General features: G+C 56.3%; 1 protein-coding gene across 2 annotated transcripts; it reads left to right on the top strand.

The window, feature by feature from the left end:
• Positions 1-970: 970 nt before the first annotated feature.
• Positions 971-7,585, top strand: LOC121345610 (Krueppel-like factor 14). 2 transcript variants are annotated; one of them, XM_041422695.1, is made up of 3 exons: positions 971-1,029; positions 3,652-4,827; positions 7,410-7,585. In XM_041422695.1, the coding sequence occupies exons 2-3, from the start codon at positions 3,725-3,727 to the stop codon at positions 7,573-7,575; spliced, it is 1,269 nt and encodes a 422-aa protein (XP_041278629.1). In that variant the 5' UTR covers positions 971-1,029; positions 3,652-3,724; the 3' UTR covers positions 7,576-7,585. The 2 variants fall into 2 exon arrangements, with proteins under 2 accessions (XP_041278629.1, XP_041278628.1); XM_041422694.1 differs by lacking the exon at positions 971-1,029 and adding an exon at positions 1,099-1,305.
• Positions 7,586-16,010: the final 8,425 nt, after the last annotated feature.

The raw sequence follows: 16,010 nt of genomic DNA, 5'->3' as shown, positions 1-16,010 counted from the left end.
AGCACCCGGGGAACAGCCAGGGGTCACCCTTTCTGTGCGCCTGCAGGCTTTTTTTCATTTTGTTTTGGTGTTTATACATTTGAAGCCTTCCCCTGACCCAGGTGTTTCGTTCAGACCCAAAATCTCACGAAGTTTCTCCCGGACCAGAAGAACTCGGTGAGGCTTGGTGGGGCTCAGCCCAAAGCCATCCTCAGGGACCCCAAAGCCACGACAAGGACACACCTCACTCCTTGTCCCACCAGCAGCATCCGAGGGCTACAGCCCTGCCCAAAACCCCCTGCTGGGGGATCAAACCTGGATCCAGCTGGGTTCAAAACCTCCCACACCTGGATCCACGTGGGTTCAAACTCCCCCGCACACCGGGATCCCCCTGGATTTAAAATCCCCGCCCTGCATCCACCTGGATTTAAATCCTGCCGCACACCTGGATCCCCCCGGATCCAAACCCCCCCGGATTCCCGCGGCCCCCGCTCCCTGCAGGACTCTCCTCCTTTTCCCGTAGCGCTTCCCAGCAGTGCGTGGAACCAGCGGCGGGGTCGCGGGATCTCCTCCGGGAGCGGTTCCAGCGGGGACCGCGCCGGGCCATCCCGGTGTCCCTGCCGGGCCATCCCGGTGTCCCTCCCGGCTGGCTTTCCCGTGCCGGGCCATCCCGGTGTCCCTCCCGGCTGGCTTTCCCGTGCCAATGGGCCATCCCGGTGTCCCTGCAGGGCCATCCCGTGCCAATGGGCCATCCCGGTGCCTCTCCCGGCTGGCTTTCCCGTGCCAATGGGCCATCCCGGTGCCTCTCCCGGCTGGCTTTCCCGTGCCAGGACATCCCGGTGCCTCTCCCGGCTGGCTTTCCCGTGCCAATGGGCCATCCCGGTGCCTCTCCCGGCTGGCTTTCCCGTGCCAATGGGCCATCCCGGTGCCTCTCCCGGCTGGCTTTCCCGTGCCAATGGGCTCGGCGGCCGCGGCCGAGCCCTCGGCGGGGCGGGGCGGGCCGGGAGCCGCCCCCGGCGGAGCCGCGGGAGCCGCGGGCGGCGGAGCGGGGTAAGGGCGCGGGGGGCGCGGGGGTGCCGCTGCCGGCGCTCCCGGGACACCGGGGCAGGGCAGGGCAGGGGGGTGTGACCGGCAGCACCGGGCTCGGTGTGCCCAGCTCGCCCCGGCTCCGAGCCCCGCCGGGCTGGGGGCTGCGGTGGAGCCGGAGCCTCTCTTGTCCTTGGGATTTACACCGAGGGATCGGCCACGCGTGGCAGCGGCTGGGACCGGGGGTTTGTCCCCAGAGGCTCGGTTCTGCACGGCCCGGGTGGTTCCCGGAGGTTACAGGTGTTTGTTCTCGCTGCTCGGTCACGGGAGGGGGGCCGTGACCCTCGGCTGCGTTCCCAGCTCCCGCTGCTTGTTGGCTGACCTTGGGCAAGCGCTGCTCTCCATGTGCCCGGGCTGCACATGGGCTGCTCTCCTGGGGCTCTGGGCTTGCAAAAACTGCAGGAATACAAATGCAAAGGGAGGCTCGGGAACGGCGCTGCCCTTACCGCGAGGGACAGAGCCAGGGCTCCTTTCCTTGCGGTGCCGTTGGGGTTGGGTGACAGCGCCGGTGGCACTTTGCAAAGCGGATTGACAGGGCGGTGACACCTGTGACAGCTGCCTGTTGGCACGGAATGTGCCACCTTGCCCCACAGCAGCGCTCTGCCAGCTGGGGCATCACCAGTGCCCCAAATGAGACGGGAAACCGAGGAGCAGAGCGCTCCAAGAGCCTGCCCGGGGCTGCCCTGCTCAGACCTCCTGAGCCAGCAGCTCGACCTCTGCACCTTCCTGCCCCCCGGTCATGCATTTATTCCTGCTATCAGCTCAGCTGGAGGGTTGTGCTCCATGAGTTCAGAGCTGAATTCAGCTGTCCTGGGGGCATGCTGGAAGGATGGACATTCCTGAACTGCTCTGCAGGAGCTGCTTGGAAAATCAGGTTTTGGGACACTCTGGGAGAGGTAAACAGGAGCCTTTGGTAGCCAGAGGCGGGAGGCTTTCCCCGCAGAAAGAGGAGATGGAGAAGAAAAGACAAAAGATCCTGAAACTGGAGTGGAGCTGCCTGGAAGAGGTTGTTCAGAGCACAGATTTGGACTCCACGTGGTGGAAAATGTGAAGCCTGGAGGCTGAGATTGGCCTGAACACCTCCTCCCCTCTTGTGTGAGCAGTGACAATGACAGTCCCTGGGCAGCACTGGGAGTGCCCCTGCTTCTTGTTCCTGGCAGGTTTGGCACCACGTAGGGGTTCTTTCCTAAGGAGAAGAGCATTTATTTGGCATCCAGAGTGCTCCAAAATTCCCTCTCGCAGCTCTCAGGACCCTGAGGAGCGCTGATAACAAGGACTGGCCCGACTGGTTTGCAGCTCCACAGAAATCTCATGGAAAAAGTTCTGGAGGGATTTGGACAAAGGTTTTGGTTTTTTTTCCCCCTGGAAACTCCAATTCTGCATTAGATGCAAACAGGTCCCTGTGCCCTGGGTGGTTTGGTGCTCCAGAGCAGGACAGGGACAGGAACAGTGGCTGCTCTGGGGGCCTTGGGCACCTCCCTCCCAGGCCGAGCCCCAGCAGGACCTGGAGGGTCTGTGACAGTCACCAGAGACCTCCGGAGCACACAGCTCCCACCTGGACACGCTGAGCTCTGTCTCAGCTGTTTGCAAATGCGGGGTTTGTGTGGAGGTGACGGAAAGGAAAGGAAAGGAAAGGAAAGGAAAGGAAAGGAAAGGAAAGGAAAGGAAAGGAAAGGAAAGGAAAGGAAAGGAAAGGAAAGGAAAGGAAAGGAAAGGAAAGGAAAGGAAAGGAAAGGAAAGGAAAGGAAAGGAAAGGAAAGGAAAGGAAAGGAAAGGAAAGGAAAGGAAAGGAAAGGAAAGGAAAGGAAAGGAAAGGAAAGGAAAGGAAAGGAAAGGAAAGGAAAGGAAAGGAAAGGAAAGGAAAGGAAAGGAAAGGAAAGGAAAGTTGTGAGTGCAGCAGACAGGCCAAGGGCACCATCAGGAGGAGTCTGGGGACACCTCCAGTGTGGCTTTAATTAGTAATTCTGACTCTGGAGCGAGAATCAAAGAATTCCCTTTGTTTGGGCCCTGCTTTGCTCCAGCCGGGCTGGGCCGCTCTCCCACGTGCCCGAGGCTGGGCAGACCTGCCCGGGCAGAGCTGCGGCGTGTCCGGGCACCGCGGTGCCCCCGGCGCGGCTGAGCATCCCCAGCGCCCGGGGCTGGCTCGGTGTTACCTGTGCAGGTAGGCAGCCCTAACCCAGCCCTGTCTGTGCCAGGGCGTGCTCCTGCCCACGTCTGCAGCGTGCAGAAGCCCCAGGAGCCTCTCCAGGATCACAGTGAACTCCTGGCTCATCAGGAGCCATCCCCTGCGCAGAGCTGCCCTCGGGTGTGGGTGGCACAGGGAGGGATGAAGGGTTTCTTTGTGCGTTTTCACCTCCATAAACTCCCCAGAGAAGTTTGCTCCTGGGGGGACTCTGCCTCTTCGCTGGCAGCCAGCGGAGGAAAACGGTCAGCCCGTGTTTTTTCAGCAGCAGACTCTTTAAAAACAAAGGCGGCTGCCAGGTTCTGCTGTTTTCTTTTCGGTGCACGGCCCAGTTTTGTTAAAAGGTTGAGGTTTGCGTGTTTGTTTTCTCCTTTGGAAATAACCTCGCTGCCGTTCCCTTGCAGATGAACGAAGACTTCCCCAGCTGAGCTCTCCCAGCGGCTCCTGAGCCAAGAGCTGCGCGTGGGGAGGCACCAAATGGTCTCTGTGAGCTGCCAGGACCTGCTGCCCTCCCTGCCCGGCCCTTCCCTGCTCGAGAGCCTGGCCAGTGCCCTGCAGTGCAGGATGCCACCGTCCCTTCTGCCAGGACTCGGCGGTGACAGGACGTGTGGCCACCCGGAGGGCTCTGGGCACGTCCCGGTGGGTGGCACCGGCCACGCCGAGCCTGTCCCGCTGCCCAGTGCCAAGGAGGAGCCCCCCAAAGCCCAGCTCACCGAGGCTCAGCTCAGGCTGCCCGACTTCTGCCTCTCGCAGGACTTCATCCCCACGCTGGAGGAGATCGAGGAGTTCCTCAGGGAGAAGGCAGAGCTCCCCAGGGATGAGGCAGGAGATCCTCACCCCACGGGGTGGAAGGTGGAGAGCAAAGCTGAGCTCGGCTCTGGGGCACAGCCCATCCCCAGGGCACACGAGGGAGGAGCAGGACACGTCCCAGAGGCTGTGGGGACAGCTGCTGGTGACCAGGGGCTGGCTGCTGATGACCAGGGTCTGGCTGCTGGTGACCAGGGGCTGGCTGCTGATGACCAGGTGCTGGCTGCTGGTGACCAGGTCGTGGCTGCTGGTGACCAGGGGCTGGCTGCTGGTGACCAGGTGCTGGCTGCTGGTGACCATGTGGTGGCTCCTGGTGACCAGGCAGTGGCTCCTGGTGACCATGTGGTGGGTCCTGGTGACCAGGTGCTGGCTGCTGGCAGCATCCCCGTTGTCCTGCAGCTCCAGCCTCTCCCCATGGACAGCGTCACCCCCCCAGCACAGCCTGGGGGTGTCAGGGTGGCCCAGCTGCTGATCAGCCTGCAGAGCCCAAACCTGCCCGTCCTCCCTCAGCTCCAGCCCCCTGGCACCACCCTGGACCAAAAATACGTCAGAATTGCCCCTCTGCCGGTGGCCCCGGGGCCGGGGGACGTGCAGGGGGCAGAGGCGGCCCCCGGGGGGGGCCAGCAGGGCCCCCCTGCCCCGCTCCGCGCGCACCGCTGCTCCCACCCGGGCTGCGGGAAGGTTTATTCCAAGAGCTCCCACCTGAAGGCTCATTTCCGACGGCACACGGGGGAGAAACCCTACAGCTGTGCCTGGCCCAACTGCGGCTGGAGGTGAGTGGCGAGCTCTGGATGCGCAGGGAGCATCCCCAGCCCCGGGGAGAACGAAGCTTCCCTCCCGCTGCTGCTGCTCCGGGCTGCATGTGGAGCTCCAGGAAAGCGTTCCCAGCCTGGGTGGGAGTGTGCTTTCTGTTGAGGAGTGACTAAATGATCTTTTGTTTCTTTAAAAAGGAAAACAAGCTTAGAAGGCTTTTTCCTCAATTTAGTAAAAAGACACTGTATAAGAGCTTAGGGATTTCACCTTCAAGATACTTAATTAGTAGGTATCCTAAATTAGTAAGTGTTTTCCAGTGTCCAGCCTTCCAGCACCTTAAATGGGCTCATAAAAAGGAGAAATTTCACATGGGCAGAGAGCAACAGGACAAGGGGCAATGGTTTGAAATGAAAGCAGGCGAGTTTAGATCAGCTGTTAGAAATAAATTCACTCAGAAGGTGGTGAATGCAGATGTCTCATCCCAGGCACTGCTCAAGGCTGGGCTGGATGGGACCTGATCTAGAGAATGGCATCCCTGCCTGTGGCCTGGAACTCCATGATTTTTAAGGTCCTTTTTCCTCAATTTAGTAAAAAGACATTTTATAAGAGCTTAGGGACTTCAACGTTAAGATCCCTAATTAGTAGGTATCTTAAATTAGTATTTTCCAGTGTCCAGCCTTCCAGCACCTTAAATGGGCTCATAAAAAGGAGAAATTTCATATGGGAGAGAGCAACAGGACAAGGGGCAGTGGTTTGAAGTGAAAGCAGGAGAGTTTAGATCAGATGTTAGAAAGAAGTTTACCCGGAGGTGGTGAGTGCAATGTCTCATCCCAGGCTGGATGGGAATTTCATATGGGAGAGAGCAACAGGACAAGGGGCAGTGGTTTGAAATGAAAGCAGGCGAGTTTAGATCAGATGTTAGAAATAAATTCACTCAGAAGGTGGTGGATGCAGATGTCTCATCCCAGGCACTGCTCAAGGCTGGGCTGGATGGGACCTGATCTAGAGAATGGCATCCCTGCCTGTGGCCTGGAACTCCATGATTTTTAAGGTCCTTTTTCCTCAATTTAGTAAAAAGACACTTTATAAGAGCTTAAGGACTTCACCTTCAACATTAAGATCCCTAATTAGTAGGTATCCTAAATTAGTATTTTCCAGTATCCAGCCTTCCAGTACCTTAAATGGGCTCATAAAAAGGAGAAATTTCACATGGGCAGAGAGCAACAGGACAAGGGGCAATGGTTTGAAGTGAAAGCAGGAGAGTTTAGATCAGATGTTAGAAAGAAGTTTACCCGGAGGTGGTGAGTGCAATGTCTCATCCCAGGCTGGATGGGGCCTGTGCAGCCTGATCCAGAGGATGGCATCCCTGCCCATGGCCTGGAATTCCATGATCTTTAAGGTCCCTTCCAAGCCAAACCTTTCTAGGATTCAATGAACTTTGTACAATCGGGTTCCTCAGGTGGTCACGGACCTTAAGCTGAAAGGTCTCCCCTAAGTAATTCACTAGAAAAAGAAGAGAACAAGGGAAGTAATCGCTTTTGGGGGGTGTTTTTACCAGCAGTAAAACACCAAGGAGTAAAAACTCCCCCTTGCTCCTAGCTCAAGTTTTCTCTGTAAAGAGCTTTTTAATTTTGCCTTTTATCAAGTTTTCTAACACTACCTCAGAAGCCATCCTGCTGCTTTTATGCCATTAAGGTAGCTGGGCTGTCTCAGGTGTGATGGGTTCTCTGAGAGCTCACGAGACCTGGCTAGAAGAGAAAACCCATCACTCCTGAGCTCTTTTCCAAAAAAATGATTTTAAATCCGCGCTGCCGGAAGCTTCCAGCAAGGGAAAACAAACGGAGGAAGTGGGGGACAGCGTCCTTTGAGAGAGAGGGAAAGGAATTCACATCTCAGTGGGTGAATTCTTTTCCGTTTCCAAATCCTTGGAAGTGATCTCGGGAGCCGGGGGTGCCTCTGCCCGCCCTGGGGGCACCCACGAGGCTGTGCCAGGGACAGATCTCTGTGCCAGGGTCGCTGAGCCTCATTTGTTAATCACAATTCTATTGTGAATCAAAAAATAAAACAGTACTTTATATGTTTATTCTTATAAACCCTTAGAAGGGTTGATGAATTGTGACTATTGTGATTTTTTTAATCACAATTCTACTGTGAATCAAAAAATAAATCCAGTTTTATTATTATTTTATATGTATATTTTATATATACATATAAAAAAATAAAATATAAATAAATAAAATAGTACATATTTTATTTATTATCTTATATGTTTTATTTTTATCAACCCTTGGAAGAGTTGGTGAGTTGTGATTATTGTGATTTTTTAAATTCACGATTCTACTGTGAATCAAGAAATAAAACCAGTATTTTATATGTTTTAATTAGTACCTTACATCGCATAGTTTCTACTTTAATATTATGTTACAGCCTAAAACTATATTTACCACAAAATTAAAAAATTGTAGAAATAAAACTCAATAAACACATATTTTAAAAACTAAAAAGCATTTACACAGCCCTACAAATTAACACAGCTTTCCCACACAGCACTCCTGTTAACACTTGCAGAGAGCCGATCTCAGCGCTGCGTTCCCCTCCGCAGGTTCTCCCGCTCGGACGAGCTCTCCCGCCACAAGCGCTCCCACTCCGGCCTCAAGCCCTACCCGTGCCCCGCCTGCCAGAAGAGGTTTGCCCGCAGTGACCACCTGGCCAAGCACCTGAGGATCCACGGGGGGCAGCCCGGCAGCCCGGGGGCCAGCGCGTCCTAGTGCCAGGCGTCCCCAGGTGGGCACTTGTCTCCTTCTTCATCTCTCCCACGACCAATCCTCCCTCCAGGGGATCCCTGCTGATTGTCCCTCCCAGGTTTCATTTTTATTGGTGGGAAATGCAGTTCTTGGAGGAGTTTCTGCTGCTCGCAGTGGTTCAGCAGCAGAATTTCGCTTGAGGCGGGGAGAAAATCAGAGTTTGAAGACAGAGCAGGAGTTAATTCCTGCTGCTCCTCCCTGCCAGCCTGGGCCAGGCAGACAGAGCAGAACCCGCTGCTGAGGAGGAGGAGACGACTCCTGAGCAGACAGGAGACTTTGCTGTGCCTCTTTTCAAGGTGATGATGTTCCCAAGTTGTTTCTGGCCCTGCTCTTTGAAATACATGTGATGGAAATTGGCATGGATTTGGGGTGTGTGTAGGAACGTTGGGGTAAAACAGGAATTAGGTGTTTTAAAATCCCAGAATCCCAAAATGGTTTGGGTTGGGAGGGACCTTAGAGCTCATCCCATGGGTAGGGACACCTCCCACTATGCCAGGGTGCTCCTTGGACACTTCCAGGGATCCAGGAGTAGCCAGGGATTCTCCATCCCAGCCCCTCATCATCCTCACAGCCAGGAATCCCTTCCCAAATCCCATCTATCCGTGCTCTGGCAGTGGGAACCATTGCTGTGTGCTGTCCTTCCATCCCTGATGGAACAGGGATGGATGGATGGATGGATGGATGGATGGATGGATGGATGGATGGATGGATGGATGATGGGATGGGATCCAATGGATGGATGATGGATGGAGGGATGGATGGAGGGATGGAGGTCTGTGCTGTGCAGCAGCTGCGGGGGCTGCAGCAGATATTGACACTTTCCAGCTTGGTTGTTTGGTCCCTAAATCTGCTCTTTTTTTGCGCTGGTTTTTTCCCACCTGGCTGGCCCTGGCCACCGTGGTGTCCTCTGGGTGCTTGACAACACGAGTAGGACAGCAGATGGATTTTGTGGAGCCTCAAAGCCACCAGGAGAACAACAAGCAGCACCAGCCAAGCCCTTTCCACCCCAGAAGGACATTTCCAAGGGGACACACGGACGTGTGAGGAGCCTGGAGGAGCTGGGAGCTCCTGCCAGGGCTGCAGAGCAGCTCCAGGCTGCTGACGTCCTCCTCCTGTTTGCCTTGGGGTTAATTAAAGTCCAGCTCCTCGCTGCCGTGCCAGCTCCCCGAGCTTCTGCAAACATCTGGGAGGGAAGGAGGCGCTTGTACAAACACGGCTCAGCGTCAGGAGCTGCAGCAGGGCCGGGTGCCCTTTCCACGTGCCTGTGCCAGCCTGTCTCAGGCTGGTTTTTCGTGCCTGCAGGCTCTGAGCCGGGCTGGGCTCGTGCCCTCCTGCTGATGCCCTGATGCCCTGGCAGGGCACAGCGCCACGTGCTGCCCTTGAGCTGCTCTGGGGAGGGGAGCCGAGTGCCCAAAACACGGCAGGGAAATCAGCTCAGCTCTTCTCGATGCCCTGTGGAGGGCAGGTTGGGACCTCAGAGGTTGGAGAGATTTGGAGAGCAGAGGTTGGAGAGGTGTGACCACGTGTGCCATCTGTGCCAGGTGTGCCAGCTGTGCCAGGTGCCAGGAGGAGCACAGCTCAGCTGGGGTGATGCTGCAGGACCAGCAGCTGGCTCTGCCTGAGCCTATTTTGGGCTGCCTTTTGTTCCAAAGGCTTTGCCTGGCTCGGAGCTCGCTCCGTGCCCCCTTTGCTGTGGGGCTCTGTGCCCGGTCCCCATGCCAGCCTGGCTCAGGTCACTCTGTGCCCCCTGTGCCACTCTGTGCCCAGTCCCTGTGCCAGCCTGGCTCGGTTCTCTCTGTGCCAGCCTGGCTCAGTTCTCTCCGTGCCCAGGCCCCGTGCTAGCCTGGCTCGGTTCTCTCCATGCCCAGGCCCCGTGCCAGCCTGGCTCACTTCTCTCCGTGCCCAGCCCCCGTGCCAGCCTGGCTCACTTCTCTCCGTGCCCAGCCCCCGTGCCAGCCTGGCTCACTTCTCTCCGTGCCCAGCCCCCGTGCCAGCCTGGCTCACTTCTCTCCGTGCCCAGCCCCCGTGCCAGCCTGGCTCACTTCTCTCCGTGCCCAGCCCCCGTGCCAGCCTGGCTCACTTCTCTCCGTGCCCAGCCCCCGTGCCAGCCTGGCTCACTTCTCTCCGTGCCCAGCCCCCGTGCCAGCCTGGCTCACTTCTCTCCGTGCCCAGCCCCCGTGCCAGCCTGGCTCACTTCTCTCCGTGCCCAGCCCCCGTGCCAGCCTGGCTCACTTCTCTCCGTGCCCAGCCCCCGTGCCAGCCTGGCTCACTTCTCTCCGTGCCCAGGCCCCGTGCCAGCCTGGCTCACGCCCGTCTCGTGCTTTTATCTGCCCCCTTTGCTCTGCCTGGCTCCAGACGCTCTCCCAGCACTCCCTGCTCCTCCTGGACCTGCCCCGTCCTGCCTCCCCTCGCTCCCCGCCGCAGGCAGTGCGGAGCTGGCAGAGCTTCCAGGTTTTAGAGTGAGGTTTGGGTTCTGTGGCATTCACGTTCTCTGAAATAATCCCCTCACCCAGGATTTTTCTCCTGGGAAGCTGAGAAGCATCAGACAAAAAAGAAAACAATTCTTGTCTCATTTGCTTCTCCTGTGTTGTGCTCACATGTGGAATGTGTTTGGGGATGGTTCACACACAGGTGATTGTTTCACTGGGTTCTGCTGTGAATTAATTTGACTCTTTGGCCGACTGAGGCCAAGCTGTGTCGGACTCTGGAAAGAGTCATGAGTTTTCATTGTTATCTTTTTAGCATTCAGTAAGTATCCTTTCTGTATTTTTTAGTATAGAATAGTATTCTTTAATATAATATAGAATTATAAAATAATAAATTAGCCTTCTGAGAACGTGGAGTCAGATTCATCATTCCTGCCTTTGTCCAGGCATTCCCAGCAAATACAAATACAGGGCTCCATCCTCAATCCAAGGCCCTTCTCTGCTCTCCAGAGGGGCCACGCTGCTCCTGGGGTGGCTCTGCTGTGGAGGACAGGGTGGGAGCGCTGGGAGCCGGCACTTGGAGCTGCCCTGGTTTGTTTTGCCATCCCTTTCAGCCAGCCACAAAGGGAGAGGAGATATTTTTATAAAATAAACCACCCTAGGTCCGTATCTCCTGTGCAATGCCCGCTGGAGTCTCACCTGCTTCCCTCTGGGGGCTCTGGGTGGCTCCAAAGCTTTGCTGGGGGTAGGGAATTCCCTCTGCTTTGCCCCAGTGAGGTGGAGCTGCATAGAAATATTCCTGCTGGAAGCTGGGACTGCGGCAGCAGCAGGGACGAGGCTGCTCCCACCTGCCCGCAGCTCTGGGGGGCACGGGAGGGGACAGGAGAGTCACTGGGGGTCACGGGAGGGGACAGGAGAGTCACTGGGGGTCACGGGAGGGGACAGGAGGGTCACTGGGGGTCACGGGAGGGGACAGGAGTGTCACTGGGGGTCACGGGAGGGGACAGGAGAGTCACTGGGGGTCACAGGAGGGGACAGGAGTGTCACTGGGGGTCACGGGAGGGGACAGGAGAGTCACTGGGGGTCACGGGAGGGGACAGGAGAGTCACTGGAGGTCACGGGAGGGGACAGGAGTGTCACTGGGGGTCACGGGAGGGGACAGGAGAGTCACTGGGGGTCACGGGAGGGGACAGGAGAGTCACTGGAGGTCACGGGAGGGGACAGGAGTGTCACTGGGGGTCACGGGAGGGGACAGGAGTGTCACTGGGGGACCACCTGACCCTTGGCGGGGGCTGAGAGGGAGCAGGGCCCTGTGCTGGCCACGGATTCCCTGCTGGAGGAGGGGGAATGGCAGGAGTGAGAATGGGAGGGAGTGGGATTGGGAGGAGTGGGGATGAGAAGAGTGGCAATGGGAAGGAGTGGGAATGGGAGGAGTGGGAAGGAGTGGGGATGGGAAGAGCAGGAATGGGAAGGAGTTGGAATGGCAGGAGTGGAAATGGCAGGGTGGGAATGGCAGGAAGGGGATGGCAGGAAGGGATGGCAGGAGGGAATGGCAGGAGCAGGATGGCAGGAGCAGAATGGCAGGAGTTGGGATGGCAGGAGTTGGGATGGCAGGAGCAGGATGGCAGGAGTTGGGATGGCAGGAGTTGGGATGGCAGGAGCAGGATGGCAGGAGTTGGGATGGCAGGAGGGAATGGCAGGAGGGAATGGCAGGAGGGGATGGCAGGAGCAGGATGGCAGGAGCAGGATGGCAGGAGGGGATGGCAGGAGGGGATGGCAGCAGGGAATGGCATGAGGGGATGGCAGCAGGGAATGGCAGGAGGGGATGGCAGGAGCAGGATGGCAGGAGGGGATGGCAGGAGCAGGATGGCAGGAGCAGGATGGCAGGAGCAGGATGGCAGGAGGGGATGGCAGGAGGGGATGGCAGCAGGGAATGGCAGCAGGGGATGGCAGCAGGGAATGGCAGGAGCGGCTGCCTGGTGCTGCAGCCAGGGCTGCCAGGTTGCTAAGCAGAGCTCTTGAAGAGCTCCACGCAGGCAGGAGCTGGAGCGGGGCAGGACGTGGGAGAGCACAAAGAGGAGCTCAGGCGCTGTTGCTAAATTTGCAGCTGGGGCTGTGGAGAAAGCAGGAGCAGCAGAGCCTTCCCTCCCTGCCTGCCTGCCTGCCTCCCTCCCCGGCAGCACGAGTGACAGCAGTGACATCCCCGGGCTGCCCACGTGGAGCTCGTGCTGGCTGCTCATCCCGCAGGATGAGCCAAGGGCAAATCCTGCTTTAAAGCCCCTTTGGAAATACAGCCCTAAGATGGATCACAGCATGAGGGGGTTATTTCTTTCTTCTTTTTTGTTTTTTTTCCCCCTAATAAAGTCAGAACTGGATTTTTATTAATGATTGTCCCTTCCAGGTTTCATTTTTATCGGTGGGAAATGCAGTTCTTGGAGGAGTTTCTGCCTTAATTTTAAAATCACAACAATTCCGAGGGAGGGGTTTCCATTTCCCATTTCAGGGGGGCTCCTGCCTCCCTTATCAGAACCTGGCTGTTCAAACCAAGGCACAGCTCAGCGTGCTGGAGCAGGGCCCTGGCAGGCTGGGATCAGCTGCTGCAGAATGTTCTGGCTTTCCCTGTGCTTCCCATTCCCTCCTGCCCCCCTCTCCAGCCAACAGCCGTGCAGGGAGGGTTGGGATGCACTTTGGATTCTCTGTGCTCCTCTGCCTGGGCTGTCCTGTGTTTTCCTAGAACTGGGGGTTCTGTATCCCTTCAAGATTCTGTCCTTGCCTCGGAAATTGCAAAATCCATTTTCCCAGTGCTGCCACCTGATTAACATTCACCAGAAATCCCCAATTAAATATGTTTATTTTCCCTTTTCTGCTGCCTCTTCCCCGTTAAAATGGGAGCTGTTTACACGGGAGCCGCTTTCCTAAAATCTCTTTGCACATGAGCTTTTTGTCTTTTTTTTTTTCCTGCCTCGTTCCCTGCTTGATTTTTATTCCATTCCTTTGTCTGTCCTATATTTTTTCCCCTGGCTGATGCTGTCTAAGATAGGAACAAGCCCACGTTGAATTGCAAACACCCGGCAGTGGGAGCAGAACAAAATGGGAGTTGCACGAAGTAGGAAATTTCTTATCCCCCTAAAATAAAAAAAAGGTTGATTGTCACTGCAGCCACCCCCGTGATGCAGCTTTAGGAACTTGGGGTTGATTTTTGGGTGCTGCCCCTCTCTGTGCTCCTTTTTTTTTGGGGGGGGGGGGGTTCAGCTCCTGCATTTTTTTCCTGCCAAAATTTTGGGGGTTGCTGGTGGGGAGAGGAGACAAAGCTAGGGGAGGATGTGGAGTGGTGAAGATTTTTCCCAAAGGAGATTTTTCCATCCCCAGGGAGCTCCTGGAGGAACCAGCTGGATTTGGGAGCGAGCTGAGCACAGCCAGGTGCTGGAGCTGTCCCAAAAAATGGGATTGAGCTGGAGATGCTGGCAAAGCTCCCACCTGTGACTCCACAGGAAGAGCCTGGGAGGGCTTTGCTTCATTCTCCTCTTTGTTCTGGGGTTTGCTGGGGGAAAAAGGGACTCCAGAGTAAAGAGGGGTGGCAGAAAAGAGGGGTGGGCACGGGGAAAAGCCCGGGGATTTCCTCTGCAGGGGAAGGTGGGGCTGAGGAGGAGCCCCCAGAGCTCCGGATGTTCCTGGCTCGGGCATTCCCCTGGGAAAAGCAGCTCTGATAATGTGGAAATGCTGCCTGATGCTTTCCACAGGAAAAAGAGAAAAGGGAAAATGTCCAGGCTTTCACTTCAGAGAGGTTTAATTATTTTGAAAGCTGAGGAAACTGATTCTGGAGGAATTTTTGTTTCTTTTCCTCCTTTCATTCTCTTCCCTGCCTGGTCCCTTTCAAGGTTGTTTGGGTTTTTTTTTTTTTTTTTTTTTTTTTAATTTGTTTTGTTTTGTTTTGTTTTGGTTGGTTTTTTAAAATTTGGGGGGGTTTGGTTGGTTTTTGTTTTGTTTTGTTGTTGAAAGTGGGGCTGGGAAAAACACAAATAACTCTCTTAACGCTTCTGCATTTTAAAAGAAAACGAGCTTCTGTAAATGAATAACTAATGGTCAGCCTGGCTGAAAACTTCCTCTCACAGGGAACCCCTGTCCTTCGTCAAATCCCAAATTCTCTGCCTTTCCTTGTTTTTATCTCGCTCCTGCTTTTTTTGTGCAGAAAGTTGTGACAAAGGAGAGCTGGAGAGGAGCTTTGGACGAGGGACACAGGAAACGGCTTCCCACCGAGAGGGCAGGGAGAGGTGGGATTTTGGGAAGAAATTCCTGGCTGGATGGAATTCCCAGAGAATCTCTGGCTGCCCCTGGATCCCTGGGAGTGTCCCAGGCCAGGCTGGAGCAGCCTGGGATGGTGGCTGGGGTGGCACTGGGGGGTCTTTAGGGACCCCAAACCAGCCCAGGGCGCCGCAGGAGCAGCTGAGATGAGCTCCAGCATCACCAGCTCTCCTGAGGCCTCGGGAGGGCTGAGCCAGAACAGGGACCAGACAGAAATAAAGAACAAAGCAGGGATTTATTAGGAGGCCTCAACGGATCCACCTCGGGCAGCACAACCCAAAATGGTCAAAAAATGAACCCAAGATGGACCAAAATGGCCACAAAATGAACCCAAAATGGCCATGAAACGAACCGAAAATGGCCACGAAACGAACCCAAGATGAACCCAAAATGGCCACAAAATGAACCCAAAATGGTCACAAAATGAATCCAAGACGAACCCAAAATGGCCACAAAACAAACCCAAGATGGACCCAAAATGGCCACAAAATGAACCCAAGACAAACCCAAAATGGCCACAAAATGCATGACTGGTTACTGGGTCTCTCACTTTTATAAGTTCTGCTCCCAAAATGTCCAAATGACCTTTTTTTTTTTTGGTGACCATTTGGGTTCATCTTGGGTTAATTTTGTGACCATTTGGGTTCATTTTGTGGCCATTTTGGGTTTGTCTTGGGTTCATTTTGGGACATTTTGGGAGCATGACTGGTTACGGGGTCTCTCACTTTTATAAGTTCTGCTCCATTTGCATATTGGAGTTAATTGTCCAATTCCATCTCCAGCCCATGCAGTCCCATCCTTGTTTTTCTCTCTTCAGCCCACGTTGTTTGTGCTCTTGGGCTGAGATTTGGATCATTTGTCCTTGGTGCCCAGCTAGAGAAGGAATTGTTTTGTCTCCCTGCTCTGTGCAGAGCTTACACCACGTATTTCCTAGTAAAACAGAGTGGTTTATTTTTAAATTTTGAACCATTTTGACGTGCTGAGCCCTGTCCTCCCTCAACACTCCGCGTGAGGGGGGCGAGAAGAGCCTGTGGGCTCTCCCCAGAGCCGCTGAGGGCAGGCGGGGAGCTGGGGGGGCGGTGGGGCCGCTCGGAGCCTGTTCGGGACCGGTTCGGGGGCACTCGGGACCATTCGGGACCGCTCGGGGCCGGTTCGGGGCCATTCGGGACCGGTTCGGGGCCACTCGGGACCACTCGGGACCATTCGGGACCGCTCGGGGTCGGTTCGGGGCCATTCGGGGCCGGTTCGGGGCCACTCGGGACCATTCGGGGCTGGTTCGGGACAGCTTCGGGACCATTCGGGGCTGGTTCGGGGCCATTCGAGGCCGGTTCGAAGCCGTTCAGGGCCCGTTCGGGGCCATTCGAGGCCAGTTCGGAGCGGGTTCCGGAGCCGTTCGGGGCCATTCGAGGCCGGTTCGGGCCCGGGCCCGCGCACATGGCCCGACCCGGGCACCGGGACCGCGCGTCCCACCCGCGTCCCAAGCCCCGCCCCTAACCCCGCCCCGCGCCCGCAGCGCGCCCTCCCATTGGCCCGCGGCCTCTCGGTGCCGCGCTCCGATTGGCCGCCTCCCTCGAACACCGCGGGCCCGTGGGCGGAAGCGGCGCTACGGCGGCCGCCGAGGGTCCGCCGCGCGCGCGCGCGCCCCCGGCCGTGTCGAAGGCGGCCGCCCCG

This window comes from Onychostruthus taczanowskii, unplaced genomic scaffold (assembly GCF_017590055.1).
Source record: "Onychostruthus taczanowskii isolate IOZ18803 unplaced genomic scaffold, ASM1759005v1 scaffold74, whole genome shotgun sequence".
Lineage (NCBI taxonomy): Eukaryota > Metazoa > Chordata > Aves > Passeriformes > Passeridae > Onychostruthus > Onychostruthus taczanowskii.
This window is presented reverse-complemented; position numbering and strand designations above follow the sequence as displayed.